This window comes from Mus musculus, chromosome 8 (genome assembly GCF_000001635.26).
Source record: "Mus musculus strain C57BL/6J chromosome 8, GRCm38.p6 C57BL/6J".
NCBI lineage: Eukaryota > Metazoa > Chordata > Mammalia > Rodentia > Muridae > Mus > Mus musculus.
The window spans coordinates 10,347,737-10,365,276 of record NC_000074.6 but is presented as its reverse complement, the minus strand read 5'-3'; the positions used below and the strand labels follow the sequence as shown (position 1 = coordinate 10,365,276).

Sequence of the window (17,540 nt, the reverse complement as noted above, 5' to 3'; positions counted from 1 at the left end):
AAGAAATCAACATGCAGGATCAGAGATTTCGAAGAAACTTGGGTCACAATTCTGAGTTAGGGAGCAGGCAAAGCAAGCAAAGGGAGAGCTCACTCAGTACCCACAATGTCCTGTCCCAGTAGGCTGCTTCTCAAGGACAAACACCAGAAACAGTCAACAGGTGCAGAGATGAGACTGGGGGGTGGGGGGGGTACCCTCACGGTATCACAAGAGGAAGCTTCAAGAGGGGGGAGGGAGGTATGGGAAAACCATGTCAAGAGAGACTTTGTTAGTGCGCCGACATCATGCAAAGTCACAGAGATTTTATTTCAAAGATCAGAGAAATAAATCCCCGAAGGAAAGTTCAGGAATCCAGAGGCAACTACTGCAGGGGCATTCTCAGTGGGCAGGAAGCTGGGCATCATGTGGGTGAGGAACAGGGCAGACAAGCTACTTGTTCCTGAAAGGGTAGAAAGAGAGGGGAGAGCAGGTGAAAAGTATAGAAAAATAATAGATAGATAGATAATAGATGATTGATAGATGATAAAGAGGTGGTAGATAGATGAAGATAGATGATAGATAGATGATGATAGGTAGATGATATATACACACATACACATATATACATATATGTATGCACAGGTGACTGGATGAATGAATGCTGGTAGGTAGATGGAGAGATGGATGGATAGATATGTATATACTTTCATGAATGGATACAGATATGGGTGGCCATCACACACACACACACACACACACACACACACACACACACAGAGAGAGAGAGAGAGAGAGAGAGAGAGAGAAAGTGAGAAAGAGACACAGAAAGAGACACAGAGAGAGAGACAGAGAGAGACAGGGTGGGGGCAGGGAGAGATGCAGTTTTTTTCCATGCCTCTTTTCTCTCCTGGCCACCTTGAGCTCTACCCTGGCTCTTCCTTCCCCGAGAGCTCATTTTAGAATGGATTGCCTTCCTTGCATGCCCAGCTGTTTTGCCTTGTGCAAGATGAGGCATTTATCAGATGCTCAATCAGCTCCCACGCTGGTCTTCTTTTACAGTCCTGGAACCAGAGGCACTGAGCTGAGGTTAATTGCTGTGGCCTGTATACAGTGTAAGTTGGTGGTGACAGCACAATTAGAACTTTGCAGCAGAGACTTTCTATGTAATCAACTTGTTCACGATGTCTCCTGCCCCCTCTGCCCCTGCTCCCTGATGTGACAGCAAAGTACATCTGATTTGAAATGGGGTTTTCTTTGCAGAGCTGGGTGCATCCAGGATCGAAAGCACCTGCAAAGAATCACGGAGTGTAGAAATGACAACAGGCAAAGATGTCATCCTGGCCTATTAGAAACTCCTGATGGCTTCGCTCCGTGCTGCCACAGCAGATAAGTCCCAGTTCACCAATGAGGGGGCGGGAATAAATGGAGTCCGACAGTGTTTATGGGGGCGGAGGAGGTGACACAGATAAGCAGGAGGGGTTCTGACAGGGGCATCAGCAGCTGTGCAGGAGGGGAGAGAGGGTGCATGGGAGGGGCTGGGTCACAGCCGCAGCAGTGACAAGTGTGGAACAGAATTAAAAATTTAAGAGATATTAAATTGAGTTCGTTCCAGCAAACCTGCATTTTGCAAACCAATCATGACGGCCACCGTGGTGACAGCTTTTCTCGGAAGCAGAGTCATGAACTATCTCGTTTCTCTCCCAACCAACATTTGCTTCCCATGGGAAGAGAGTTGCTTTTGGTTTTTGTTTTTTTACATTTGATGACAAATATTGATTTTGCAAAAACCAAGCTTTCCTATTAAACAAAATGCTTTGGTGGGCTGGGAGCGTATTACAGATGATAATGCATTTGCAGATGGAGATACTGAGGTTTGTTTTGTGGCCTTAGGAGGGTATCAAGAAAAGGAAGACAATCACCAGAAAAGGTTCTCTGGCTGAATGAGAAAGACATGGTTCAGTCCTTTCAGCATTTGGAGTTTTATTTCATTTAATTCTTTTGTATTTTATTTATTTTAGATAAAGGTTTTCATGTGCATTTGTTATGTAGCCACAGGTGACTCAGTGTCCCAATATTCCTGTTACCACCTGCAAGTGATAGACTACAGGTGTGTCCCACCACACCTGGCTTACCCTGTGCTCCACCTACAGGTGTGTCCCACCACACCTAGTATATCTCATCCTAGGCCCCGAACCAGCAGTGTACTAACTGAGCTACACCTCCAGTCTATGATTAATAGTTTTAAAATTGTATTTTTATGTGTGTGGGTGATTTGTATTTGCTCACATGTGTGTCTATGCACCGCATGTATGCAGTGCTCACAGAGGCCAGAAAAGAACATCAGACCCACAAATGATTTTGAGCCAACGTGTTTGTTGGAAATCTAATTCAGGTGCTCTGCAAGAGCAACCCAAGCTCTTGATCACTCAGCTTTTTCTTCAGCGCCCAGAATTTATTTTTAACCACCTTTTATTGGGGCTGAGGTTTACATATTGAAATTTAGAAATCCCCTTCTCCTTTCCCTCTCTGTAGCCCTTCTGGCTACTCTCATTTCAATACCTCCCATGACCCCTCCATTTATAAATTGATAGCCTCTATTTCTTTGAATATTATTGTTACACACATAATATGTAACATTACATATTATTATTATATAAAAGTAGTATGTATGTACTTACATATATGTGTATATATGTATTTACACACACACACAACCTGCTGAGTCTGTTTCTGATGTCTGTGTGTATATGGTTTCAAGGCTGACCACTCTGCATTGGACAACCAATAGTGGGGCTCATCGCTTGGAGGTCACAAGCCAGCACAAGCCATTTCATTGAGCTGCCTTTCACTCTAGCCAAAATTACTATCGGTGATAAGAACATGCCACATAAAGAGTCCTCGAGTCACTTTTTTTAACCTCAGGCTCCTCCACAGTTTTTATACAAACTCAGAACTCTGTCCTGCCTGGGAAGCACTTCAAAGGTCTGAGCCCTGAACTGCCCACTGGGAAACTCACATCACCTGGGTTTTGTTCCTGGTAGACCCAGTTAACTTTGCTCTAGAGAGTCACAGCCCAGGGTTCTTGTATCCAGCAAGGGAGTCCTCCTCCTCCTCCTCGGGAGTCTGGAGGGTCTTGAGGAGGAGCATTGACCCCTGTGTTGCACAGACTCTGAGTGGGCAGTTCAAGATGCTTCATGCCTCCCCAAGCTTGCTTCTGCCCCAAACTTGCCTTGGTAGCCTTCACCTCAGGGACAACCACTCCTACCTTGCTTTCTAAATTAATGAGACTAGTTCTTGTTAAGAAATCAGGGCTGCTAAGCACTAATTATTATTCTATGCCATCCTCAAAATAAACCTTTGAGACAAATGAGCTGGAGGACGCAAAGCATGTTGGGAGTGAGCTAAGCACGTCTCCAAAGAAGACAAAGGAGCACCATCAGCCCCCAGAGGCTCCAAAGACTCCATAACATTGTCTCTGGTCAGCAAATCCTTGAAGGGGCTTTACTGCTGGAGTAGGAGTAGTTATTTACAAGTAATCTTCAAAAAAGAGGAGGGGTGGGATTTGCCCTTCTAAGCTTTACTACCAGGTGTGGCAGTGGCTCCCATCCCCCCTCACTGAGCTGACTCACTGGATCATGCTGGGGCTATGTCATTAATGTCCTGGTGAGTGACACAGGGGGCTCAGCCCCATTTCTTTACGCCAGCCTTCTCTCTGATCTAGGCTTTCTTCTCATGGTGCTTCTACTTTAAATGTCACGGAGAATTCTGGGACGCACACACTGCCCTCGCTGTCTCCAGCCCTCCATAAACGGGCTTGTAATTCCCGCAGGGATCACCTGGCATGGGAGGGTACAGTCAAGGTGACCTTGCTCTCATTAGCCCAGAATTCAATTGTACGGTTCACTCATCTTGCTATCTCCAGGGAGGCGAGTTCATAATTACAAAACCAGTCTTACCAATTATGGACCCCAGGCATCTGTTTGGGACTCCTTCACTGTTTCCCAGCAGGTGCCAGCCAGTTTGCAAAAGTCAACATTGGCTAACCCACCAATAAATGAAAGGCGAGATAGAAAACTGCCTTGTGTTACACCCTCAAGGGAGACAACACAGTCTGAAATAACATATGTATTTTTCTAAGAGCATGTTTACAGTTCTACCAGTGCATTGTTTTATGGAGAGTTTATAAAAGGAAGTGTTGGGCTACCTTTCTCATCCAGATAGGCCAGCAGGATAGCACTAGATTCTGTCCCCTCAACGGCATAATCTAAAGGGATGTTTCCATTCACATCTTGCAGAAAGACGTTGGCTCCAGCCTGGATGAAAACAAAAAAACAAGCAAAAAACCCCAGTGAACATTAAATGTTTAAGATTAAAAGTACATTTAGAATGTTCTCTTTACTTTTGACCCAGAAACAGAAATAGTTGAAATAGTTTTATCAGACACATTGCTGAGGGATTTTGGAGGAAAATCACAATTATTATTTTTTTTTTTTAGGCATATGTGGAGACTTCAGGTTGCAAAATGCCTCACTGACATCACAGCCCCTGCTCTGCCTCTAACACACACACACACACACACACACACACACACACACACACACAATATTCCTAGTTAAAATTATTGGTAAGAATTTTGGTTCCTAGAGCCAGGATGAGCCACGACACCTGTGACATATAGCTGAGAGCTGGAATAAGATCCCTTAGGTCCCTCTTGTTTAGATCACAGCAAAAGAAAAAGAAACCAAGACAGTCTTTGGTGCTTACTTTCTCATAGATTCTTTGCTCTCTGTCTGCTGGGTTGATACGTGAAATAAAACTCTGATCTTTCCTAGAAAATTAGGCACTAGGCTTCAGGATGAGGTAGCTTGCACAGCCAATGTCTTAGTTAGGGCTACCAGTGCTAACCTCAATCAAAGGCAAGCTGTGGGGGAAAGGGTTGATTTAGCTATGTTTCCACACTACTGTTCATCAGAGACGGAAATCAGGAAGGAACTCAAACAGGACCCAGGAGGGAGTAGCTGATGTAGAGGCTATGGAGGGATCCTGTTACTGGCTTGCTCCAAATGATTTGCTCAGACTGCTTTCTTATAGAACCCAGGGTGGCACTACCCACCATGGCGTGGGACCTCCTCCATCAATCACTAAGAAAGTGCCTGTGATGGTTTGTATAGACTTTTCTCAGGGAGTGGCACTATTAGAAGGTGTGGCCCTGTTGGAGTAGGTGTGTCACTGTGGGTGTGGACTTTAAGACCCTAATCCTAGTTGCCTAGAGGTAAGTGTTCTAGTAGCAGCCTTCGGATGAAAATGTAGAACTCTCAGCTCCTCCTGCACAATTCCTGCCTGGATGCTGCCATGCTCCTGCCTTGATGGCAGTGGATTGAACCTCTGAACCTGTGAGCCAGCCCCAATTTAACTTTGTCCTTATAAGAGTAGTCTTGATCATGGTGATTGTCTGTTCACAGTAGTAAAACCCTAACTAAGACAGTGCCCTACAGGCTTGCCTAAATGAAGGTATCTTCTCAATTGAGGATTTCCACAGCCAGAGAATGCCAAGCTATCAAACACACACACACACACACACACACACACACACACACACACACACACAGCAGGGCACTTCAGAGAAAAGAGGATTCTCTCACTGGTCAGGGACCCCTTTCCCAGGACAATGCAGAGACAGAAGGGAGTTTTTTGCCCTGCATTAAGTGTGAACATCCATCAGGAAGCAATCTGACCTGCCACAGACTTGGGCAGAGACTTCCCAATGGCCAGCTATAACTCAGAATGCTGCAGGGAGCTTCCCCAAGGCAGAGGTTCACAGCAACATCCTCTCCAGAAGGAGCTGATATTCATCTTGTCTTCTGGGTTTGCTTGAATAGTTTTTGGTGTAGAGGTTCCCAAATCTGCTGTTGCTCCACCTAGATGCTACGCTGGTCAATATAGATCAGCAATTTAACAATCTAGAACTGACTGTGAGATAAGCCTTTGGCTATACCAATGAGGGTTGCCTAGACAGGTTAACTGAGCGGGAAAGACTCACTCTGCAAGTGGAAGGATACACTCCATCGCATACGTTCTGGAGTGAATAAAAAGGCTAGAGGAGCTGAGTGTCAGCAGTCCTGGTTCTCTGCTTCTTGCCAGCAGGCATGTGACCTGCTTCCTGCCTGCATGCTCTTGTCTGGCTACCTTAAGCCACCAGCCATCATGCCTTCCCCTCTAAGATAGCCTTCCCTCCTTCTTTGACCTCCGTCTCCTACTTTGTCCTCACATTTGTCTTCCCTGCAGCTGTCCATTGAAGGGCAGTGTAGCACACAGCAAGTGCTCTTGTGACTGCAGGCATGGTCCGATTCCAGAGCTTTATGGCATTGGGCCAATTTCCAAGGTTCAGGAAAGCTGATTCGCAAAAATGTTAAGACTAGAAGCTATATTTGCAAAGACTGTATTTATGACAGCCCAGGCCCTTCCTCACCATGTCTGCGAACACACACTGAGTTGTTGTCACCAAGCCAACAGGCTTTATCTAGTCTCTCAGTGGATCCCATAGCACACAGCCTGGCCAGCACAACAGTCAATGACATGCAGGCTAATATGCATGCCCCTACATTCAACATTCATGTGACCTTGGAAATTATTCTTACCCTCTTTTTAGTTGCCCCAGTTGGAAAGAGGGGCTGTGGTGGTTTGAATACTCTTGGCCCAGGGTGTGGCACTATTAGGAAGTGTGGCCTGGTTAGAGTAGATGGGCTTTAATACCCTTGTCCTAACTGCCTGGAAGTTAGTGTCCTCCTGGAAGCCTTCAAATGAAGATGTAGAGCTCTCAGCTCCTCCAGCCCCATGCCTACCTGGATGCTGCCATGTTCCCACCTTGATTATAATGAACTGAAACTCTGTAAGCCAGCCCCAATGAAAGTCTATCCTTATAAGAGTTGTCTTGGTCATGGTCTCTGTTTACATCAATGGAAACCCTAAGACAGTGGGTGAAGAGGGTCATTGTAAAAATGGTGTCAATTGTGTCTAGAAAAGTATTAATGGCACAGGATTGTTAACGATACAGGATTGTTTGTGTGAGAGCAGCTCCACGCCCTTCTGTGGGAACATCCAGCAAAGTGGCTAGCACATTTGACTGAACACCTTCCAGAGAGGAGCAGAGTAAGCTTTCCTTCAGAGCCGCAAACAAGCAGACATGCAGAAACAGACATCTGCGAAAGCAGCAATGCCCAGCTATAGATATATGAAGTGATTTAAACGTCTACTGTGTCTGTGGTGACAGACATGGTGACTGTTTATCCAGTGCTCACCTGTCTAGGGAGGGTCAACCAAAACCTCAGGGTCTGGAGTTCACAGCGCAGTTCTAAGGGCTGGCCTTTGGGATATTGTAGCATGAGGGTTGGGTCTCATAGTGATGCTCCTCTAAGCAGCTTGCACCTCAGTCTTCCTTGCATGATATCCTTGATGCCAAGGCTTCCTAATCCTGTCCGTATGCAGAGACTTCTCTATTTTCACCATGAAGGAAAAGCTCTGTTCCCCCATGCCCTTGTGAGGAGGAGGCCTGTGTGCCACAGGGCTGCAGCACTGAGATGCCCGCACTTGGATGTACTATTTTCTTATGCTGGGGCATTTTCAAAGCTAGGGATGTAGGCTTCTTAGCAGGCTGATATATGCAATATTTCTGAAAGTAAAGCTTTTCTATTGTTTAAATCAAATTATAAATGCCTTGAAAGAATCATTTTATTTTTCCCTGAAGTATGTAGGCTGGAGTTCTTCAAATGCCTGTGACAGTCCAGAGTCAGACTGACCCATTATTCTGTTTGGGTCTGAACAAAGGCATCCTCCCCTGCCTGCAAGAGCTGATTTCACATCAGTTTTCCATTTCTATTGTACTTTGAAGTTAAACATCTGCAGTGAGATCAAGGCTGACTGTTTTTTATTACCCACCCCAGTGACTGAGGAGTGATTCTGGGTCTCATCAGAACAAAGGAACTGATTAGCTTACAAGGTGGAAACGTTTCTTGAAAACGTCAGAGGATATTTCTTATTACCATCATAAGGTCTAGCCCATAGCATAGGCAGTGGGAAATCTGTAAGGAACCCACTGTGGTGCAAGCAATTGTGCTTCTTCTATTAAAAATATTTGAGGCACTCAGGAATAGCAAATCAGCTTAGTTTTGTGGAGTGAAAAAGCAAGCGAGAAACTCAGTTCACTAAAAATATAATCTGTGATGTTGTGCATTTAAAATGACAATGTATATATATGAATTAAATATAACCTTCCAGCATGTGCACTTGAGATACTTGAAAATGTTCTGTTTCACTCTTCAGTTTTTACTTCTTAGAGATGGCTCCAGCTTTCAGCCGTGCGTATGAAGAGGAGAGATGGAGATGTGTTTGTTGCTAGGTCTCCCTGGATACCTATCATGAGCTTTTCTGTGCAGAACCAAGACGATAACATCAAACATGACACAGATTTTGTAATATGTCAGAGTGTGCATTTCATTCTACAAAAAAAAGAAAGAAGAAAAAAGAAAGAAAGAAAGAAAGAAAGGAAGGAAGGAAGGAAGGAAGGAAGGAAGAAAGAAAGAAAGAAAGAAAGAAAGAAAGAAAGAAAGAAAGAAAGAAAGAAAGGAGGAAGGAAGAAAGGAAGGAAGGAAGGAAGGAAGGAAGGAAGGAAGGAAGAAAGGAAAGAAAGAAAAGAAAGAAAGGAAGAAAGAAAGAAAGAAAGAAAGAAAGAAAGGGAAAGGAAAGGAAAGGAAAGGAAAGAAAAGGAAAGGAAAAGAAAGAAAAGAAGAGAAAAGAAAAGAAAAGAAAAGAGGAATGGGGAGTTGTAGATCTTAAAATGAATTTTTCAGATGAAAAGCCAGGAATAGTGAAACCCGGATTCACTTTTTAATATAACAAAGAATAGTGTTAGGAGTTGCTACACATGTCATAAATGTTAAATATTATTTTAAAACAACTAGATGTTATCCTTTATTTTAAGAACATTGGAGTCTCCAGATAGCTCCGGCGGTTGCTGCAGAGCCAGAGGCAGAACAGTCCTGCGTCGGGGTTAGTGTAGCTCTCAGTCCTCATCAAAGACGTGTCTCTGTGCTGTGGATAGTATCAAAATGCAGGGAGGAAATGAATGTGGAGGCTCAGCCACAGACAAGACAGAGATGCTACACCCATGCGCAGTGCTCAGTGAGCATTGAGGAAGAGGGGCTGAAGGATTGTAGGAGGCAGAGGAGGGGAGGATTAGCGGAAAGCAATCTCTCCTGGGCATGGCAGCACTCTCCATCTCATGGGAGCTGTTTCTTCACAGGACCAAATCAGTCAGCATCCCACAGAAGGGTCCATAGCCCTACCCATAGCTTAGGAGGTTTTGACAGCAGATGGCACCTTAGCGGGGAGGAGTTGGTTTTCTTTAAGGGTGTGGCCCCTGGGGGGGTCAATCATGGTCCACTGGATGGTCCCACACCCAGAAGTATCAGGACAACACAAAATGGAATGGGTGGGTTATTAAACATAAAAAAATAATGCAATTGAATCAACAATAGTTCATATCCACGAAGAGACAAATTATAGGTCAGGAACCAGGTGTGTGTAAAGGGAGTCAAAAATTAGAGTGGAGGGAAACACATTTCCTCTTCATGCAGGAGAAGCAGTTTACATGAGGTAATATTATCATGGCATGAGACATAAAGATTTGTGTGAGTGTTTATATCTGTGTGTTCACATGTATGTGCGTGTTGATGCATGCAAGCAAGCTGCTGTGTGTGGAATGGCCTCATACCTCCTACCTGCACCTGACCACCAGATGTTGCATGCCTTATACTGTGAGCACTTGTCTACTCTCTCTCACTCCAGAAGAATCTTCCAGACTAAGACACTCTTACTTTGTTTTACTTTTGCTTCTAGTTGCCACGACAAAATACTCCTCCTAGAGCAAGTTAGAGAAGAGAGGGCCTCGGGAGTTTAAAGTTGCTGCTCACATCACATCCGTGGTCTGAAGCCAGCAAATCTGTGTGTGCTCTCGGGTCTGTCTCTTTGGTTCAGGACAGGGACCAGCTCCTAGGATAGTACTACTGACGTTTAGAGGTCTTTCCACCTCCATAAACCCAGTGAAAGGATCTCCATGCAGACACCCCCAGGGCAACCTTGCCCATAGATGCATTCCTTCCTTCCTTGAGACTCCCTGCTCAGGTTATTTCAGACTTTGACCATCACAAGTTCCAAAATATCTTTTCTTTGCAGCATGGACATCCAGCCCTGGCATTCTACCTACAAGCTTAGAAGTCTACTGTTGGGCAAAACCACTAGGCCAACAAAAAATTATTTATGCAGCATAAACTGCAAGGCAAATCCTGACATTTCTTTCAAGAAAATAAATGAAGCACATCATGATTGCTGTTTATCATCAGGGACGTGAAGTTGACATATTCCCTATTTGTGAAACCAACAGGGACTCTTCAAGCAACTGAATGCTCAGATCCTACTAGAGGCCATGGGAACATTTACTCTCTATTTATTGAAACCGGAAAGCCACTTAATTCCAAATTTGTCCTAAATTTTGTTCTTGATGTATCACAGTTGGGACTCACATATATCATTTCCTCTAAATGAGATTCTGTTTAGTTCATGCCAGATGACATATAGACCAATAAACACTTCATTGGCTTGTTCTTTGTAACAATTTAATCTCAACAACTCTGTTTGTACACAGTTTTACTTAGTAATTTTTCTTTGTCACATTAATATTGAAAGCTTAGTAAAAGTCATGTAATGAAACTGTAATGATAAAGTGCCACGTCTTTCTACATGATTAAATTTTTTGGTAACGTCTCATTTTTAAATAACCACAAATCTACTGAAAATGAAAAGGCTGGCACTGGAATGTTTTACCCCATTATGAGTTAGATAACATGCCCCCCCCCCCAATGGTATTTTGAAACTCTAACCCAAGTACCTCATGTACATAGTCTTTGCAGACAATGCTAGTTCAGAGGAAATGATCCTGGAACAGCGTGAGACACTATTCCAAGATGCTCAGTGTCTTTAATAAGAGAATCATTTGAATGGAGACAAAGAGGAACTTGGTGGGACACAGAAATGGAACGGTGAAACAGAGCTTAGACCAATACCATTAAGCAACAAGGCATGCCTGTTCTCTTGGGAGCTGAAGAGGCAAAGAAGAGTCCCTTGGCTGTAGACATCTAGAGGTGTCAGAAAACAATACTTGTTCTTGAAAGCCACAATTTGTCGACTCTATTATTTCAGGAAACTAAGATGGTGTTCTGTGCCCAGCACAATGGACTAAATGTTTATTCCCCCTTCTGAATTCTTATATTGTAATCTAGCCCACAGAGTGGTAATATTAAGAGCTGGGACAGTTAGGGGTGATTAGCTTGTAACTTTAGAACCTCTAAGACTGAGATGAAGTTAATGTCTTTATGAAAGAGACCTGAAGTCTATAGAGTTGGTCAAGCTCTGGCCAGGTGAAGAAAAAAGTACAAATTATTATTATTATTATTTTAAATGTATTTATTTTAAAACATACTTTCATGTATGTGTGAGTGCCTGCATGCATTTATGTGTGTCATATGCATTTAAGCTCCCTTGGAGTCCAAAGGAGAGACTCAATTCCCTGGGAATGAAGTTATAGGTGGTTGTGAGCCACTGAGGTATGTGCTGGAAACCACTCAGGATACCCTGAAAGAAAGGTAAGTGTTCTGAACTGCTGAGCTATCCCCCTAGCCCCTAAAAGATAAAAACTGATGTCATAAATAAGAGGGTTCCCATTATAGATCCATAGACATGAAGACTAAGAAGGGACATTATGAACAGCCATGCACCCACAGATTATAACTGATGGGAAACACACTAGTTCCCTAAAAAACAGACTGCCCCAGACTTGAAGAGGCAGGCCATCAGCTGCATCTAACCTATTAACAATCTCTATCACCCACTAACAATCTCTATAACCCACTAACAATGTCTATCACCCACTAACAATCTCTATAACCCACTAACAATCTCTATAACCCACTAACAATCTCTATAACCTACTAACAATCTCTATAACCCACTAACAATCTCTATCACCCACTAACAATCTCTATAACCCACTAACAACGTCTATAACCCACTAACAATCTCTATAACCCACTAACAATGTCTATCACCCACTAACCATCTCTATAACCCACTAACAATCTCTATAACCCACTAACAATCTCTATAACCTACTAACAATCTCTATAACCCACTAACAATCTCTATAACCCACTAACAATCTCTATAACCTACTAACAATCTCTATAACCTACTAACAATCTCTATAACCCACTAACAATGTCTATAACCCACTAACAATGTCTATAACCCACTAACAATCTCTATAACCTACTAACAATCTCTATAACCCACTAACAATCTCTATAACCTACTAACAATCTCTATAACCCACTAACAATCTCTATAACCCACTAACAATCTCTATAACCCACTAACAATCTCTATAACCTACTAACAGTGTCTGTAACCCACTAACAATGTCTATAACCCACTAACAATCTCTATAACCCACTAACAATCTCTATAACCCACTAACAACCTCTATAACCCACTAACAACCTCTATAACCCACTAACAACCTCTATAACCCACTAACAATCTCTATAACCCACTAACAATCTCTATAACCTACTAACAATCTCTATAACCCACTAACAATCTCTATAACCCACTAACAATCTCTATAACCTACTAACAATCTCTATAACCCACTAACAATGTCTATAACGCACTAACAATCTCTATAACCCACTAACAATCTCTATAACCCACTAACAATCTCTATAACCTACTAACAGTATCTGTAACCCACTAACAATGTCTATAACCCACTAACAATCTCTATAACCCACTAACAATCTCTATAACCCACTAACAATCTCTATAACCCACTAACAATCTCTATAACCCACTAACAATCTCTATAACCCACTAACAATCTCTATAACCCACTAACAATCTCTATAACCTACTAACAGTATCTGTAACCCACTAACAATGTCTATAACCCACTAACAACCTCTATAACCCACTAACAACCTCTATAACCCACTAACAACCTCTATAACCCACTAACAACCTCTATAACCCACTAACAACCTCTATCACCCACTAACAATCTCTATAACCTGAATCATGATGATATGCTTGATTCATGGTGAATTTTCACACATCCTCCATGGAGAAAATGTGTCCACTCTGTGCAGGTTCCTTCAGAACACTGAAGCAGATGGAAACTTCTACACAGCCTGTCAGGCCAGTGTTGCCACATGTCAAAGACGAATGAAGGCTTAAAACTACCAAATCTCATTAATTCAGGGGACAAACCCTCAATAAAATACTAGCAAATTGACCAAACAGGGCTTAAAAATAATCAAAACAAGTAGAGCATCTTTGAACTGTTGGTATGGTTCTGCTTTCTCTGCCTTTAAGAAGGGCACCTTCTTGCCTCTCTCTCAGCTCTTGAATGAATTAGGCACGTCTTGGCTCATGTATACACAAAGTTTATGTAAATTTATGTAGGCATACATGCATGCACATTGTGATGGTTTGAATATGCTTGGACCAAGGAGTGACACTACTAGAAGGTGTGGTCCTGTTGGAGTAGGTGTGTCACTGTGGCTGTGGGCTATGAGACCCTCATCCTAGCGGCCTGGAAGCTAGCATTCTGCTAGCATCCTTCAGATGAAGATGTAGAACTCTCAGCTCCTCCTGCACCATGCCTGCCTGGATGCTGCCATGTTCCCACCTTGATAATAATGGACTGAACCTCTGAACCTGTAAGCCAGCCCCAATTAAATGTTGTCCTTTATAAGACTTACATTGGTCATGGTGTCTGTTCACAGCAGGAAAACCCTAACTAAGCCACACATAAATTTAAAAATTGTTAAAAAATAATTCGTATCTTCGTCTTAACCTGGCCAGAGGTTCAGCATTTGAAAATCAATAATGCATTATCTCATACTAACAGGCTGAAAAGCTAAAAGAGCAGATGCTCATATCAGTAGATATTGATGAATCACTTGGTACAATGCAGCATCTCTTTATGGAAAACCAGTAAGTAGCATAAAGTATGACTCTGTTTGTCAGAGAGCACCTTGACAGCTAACACTGTACTAAATGGTCAGACAGTAGAAACTTCACAGTAACATCAGGCACGCTTCATGGCGTCTGCTCCCATGAGTCTTTCCCCAAATTCCACGGGATGCCTTAGCTAATGGAATCAGACAGAAAATGGAGATAAGAAGTGTACAGCCTGTGAAAGAGAAATAACACAGTATGAAAGGAAACAAACTTAAATAGAGAAAGTCCCAAAACCAAAACAAAAAGAAGCCTGCCCCCATCCCCCATGAATGTCTAGGTCTCAGGATGGGAAGACTGTGTGAAAGTAACAGCTTTTCTTCATTTCTCCATTCTGCAAATATGAGGGCTGAACATAAACCATGCCACTGTCACTATTAGAACCCTGGGATAAGAATTAGTTAGATCATGAACCTAACAAACTGCTTCTGAGACAAGAAGAGATGGAAGACTCCCAAGAAGTCTCTTCTAATGCACAGTTGGGGAAATAGCCCCTGGCGATGATGGGTAGGAATGCCAAGATGACAGATGTTCCAAATGTGCCTTGCAGAATTAATAAAATCCAAATTGACATCCTAGAAAACTATTGGACAGACACCAACAAGCTGATGACAAAATTTTACAGAGTCAGAGGAAACCTAAATATCCAACAAGGAATTGAAGGAGAGAATGTTGGGAGGCTGACTTCATCCAGTTATATGTCAAGCAATATAATTGGGACGTGTGATATTGCAGGGGAAAATGCACAAATCAGTAGATGAGAATAGAAGGCAGAGACAGACCTACATAGATACAGACAGAGTCCTCATGGTAGACATAAACGCTATTCGCTACAGTAGAGTGTTGTCAACAATTAGTGCTGGGGAAGTTGGTGATCACTGTGGAAAAGAACCAGACCACAGACTTGCCTCTGCTCTTTCCCCATAGCGGGCCTCACTGTCCTGAAGTCTTTCCCCAAGGGCACATCTTTGAGGATGCAGCTGTCAGGGGCTTTCTTCTCTTACCCCTTGCATGACTGCCTTGCTCCCTGCTGCACAGACCAATGACAACTTTGAATTCCCACCTTACTGAGATCAATGCCTTGTGACTTTTAATACACAGGCTAGACCACATTGTATGGCACTTTCCCCTCTTAAAATACCACCGTCAGAAACCTCAATTCATTCTCTGGAACTGAAGGATTCCTTTCCCTCCAGGGCCCCACCATAGCCTCCTATAGTCTCGATGATACCTCTTCCATTAAAGCTCTTTTCCTAAGGGATACTAGTCTCAGCTCCTTTTATATAAAGTTATAACAGACTCATCTTCCTTCACAGAATTTCATTCATAATAGATCACAGACCAAAATGTAAAGTGCAAACTTTGAAACGCTCTTCAGATGAGAAAATCTAGATGTCTCTGAGTGGGTGATGGGACTGTTGACACAGTACCTTAGGAGCAGATGTAGCACAAGCCAGACACTAGCACGGACGTCATCAAAGTCACAATGGAAAGATGAGAAAGGTTCCTGGATGAAACTCCACTGAATTTTCAAAAGGATTCATGTCTTCGTGGCCTAGAACCGTCCAGGTTATGATACCAAGCACGTTGAAGAAAATTTAGAAAATGGAACACTTTGAAAAGTTGATTTTAGGGCTTGTCGAGATGTCTCAGCCATCTTGTCTCTTGTCTTAGTCAAGATGTAATAGCTGCTGCAGTTACAGAGTTGCAGAGATTGGTCCCCAGCAGCCCCTCAGGGCGAGTGACAACCACCTGCGATTTCAGCTCCAGGGATCTGCTGCCCTCTTCTAGACTCCTCATTTAGGTAACAATAAATACTTTTTAAAAGAAAATAATGGTTTTTATGGAAATTTTTTAAGCCATCAAACAAACCACCAGAAACAGTAAAAATAAAATAAGCTTACAGTCCCTGACTCAGAGCTAGACAGCGGGGTTTCAATGTTTTCCATTTCTTCTAGCTCACCCAGAAGTTGTGCGGGCATGCATACTGTGTGAAAATAAACAGGACTCAGGCCTCCACTTTCATGGTCTCACTTCTAATCCCAACACTAATTGTGAACACTCTCCCTCCAGTGTCATTAGACAGTAACTAAATCCCATCACACTCCCATGAAAAAGCCACCAACGACTCTTGTTTTCACACACTGAAGTATTCGGTTCACCAACCTTGTAAGTCATAGTCTTGCACTCCACTCTTTGTCTTCAGACAAGAGGCTGCCACCCCTGGATTGAATGCTGTATCTGCACTTTAGCGTCATTTGGGTGCCTATGGCATTTGATTCAGACTTGAGTGTGCCTGCTTCGTGAACTATTCCATGCCTTCACTCCATGACCGCTCTGGTTTCATTCCAGCCACACAGAGATCAAACATTCCCACTTTCCCCAACTCCTCTGTACTTTCTATCCCAACTGAAGCCCACAAGAGTCATCCTGAGCCACTGGAATTCCAGCCTTCTTCCTGGAATAGCTCATTTCCCTCCACAATGGCTCTGCACACACTGCTCTGCCACAGTGTTCTGGAGTGGTGGGGGGTTATTATTCTCTAGTGCCTACTAATTCTTCTCTCTCTCTCTCTCTCTCTGTTTCTTTTCCTCCTCCTTTTCCTCCTCTTCCTCCTCCTCCTCCTCCTCCTTTTTTTCCTCCTTCTCTTTGTTTTTGACACCAGGTCTGTCATGTAACTCTGCCCAGCCTGGAGCTCACTGTGTAGATCAGCCATGCCTCCAACTCACAGAGTGTTAGGACTAAAGGTGTCCTGAAGATAAGCATGGCCAGGCTTGGCTTTAACTGTGTGGAACTGTAATGTGGCCACCTGTACTTCTTTCACAAACACCTGTCCAAGCATCTTCATGAGAACAGTCATAGTTGTTTTTTTTTTTGTTTGTTTGTTTGTTTGTTTGTTTTTTTTTTTTTTTTTTTTTGCTGTTGACAGATCTTTGCTATGTTGTAAACATAATATCTCTGGACAGATAAGGACTTCAGTTTCCCTGGGACCGGTGTTAAAGATGGCACTGAGCTGTCCTGTGGAAGCTAGGAACCGAATCTGCATCATCTGCAAGAGCAGTAGGGGCTCTAAACCACAGAGCCATCTCTCCAGCACACCACCCACCCCAAATTACTGTTGAATAATTAAATGGAAACCTGAGGTTCCTCCCCCAAGTCTACCATTTCTGTGACCATCTCCTACTTAGACAGGCCCAGGGAGGAGGCAGAGGGAGGAGCTGACAATCAGAACATTCAATACTAAAGCCAACAGGCTCTGTCTGGTGACTGCTATGAATGGACTGGGGAGGTAGGACCCTCTCTGAGCTGGGGATGGCCACACCCTGACCCTTGATTCACTCTACAGTAATCTCTCAGGCCTCAAAGCAGCCTGTGCCCGCATCTTTCATTTCTAGCAATCATTGCCCATGGCTGCCATTATTTATGAAGAG

The 17,540-nt window shown here is 43.2% G+C and overlaps 1 protein-coding gene across 4 annotated transcripts in view; it reads right to left on the bottom strand.

The window, feature by feature from the left end:
• The window catches only part of Myo16 (myosin XVI), a 480,832-nt gene that overhangs the window by 269,466 nt on the left and 193,826 nt on the right, over positions 1-17,540 (bottom strand). For all 4 annotated transcript variants that reach the window (NM_001319151.1, XM_006508779.3, XM_006508780.4 and 1 more), the window contains exon 5: positions 4,184-4,292. In NM_001319151.1, the coding sequence (NP_001306080.1) occupies positions 4,184-4,292 (109 nt within the window). The remainder of the gene's footprint in view (positions 1-4,183; positions 4,293-17,540) is intronic.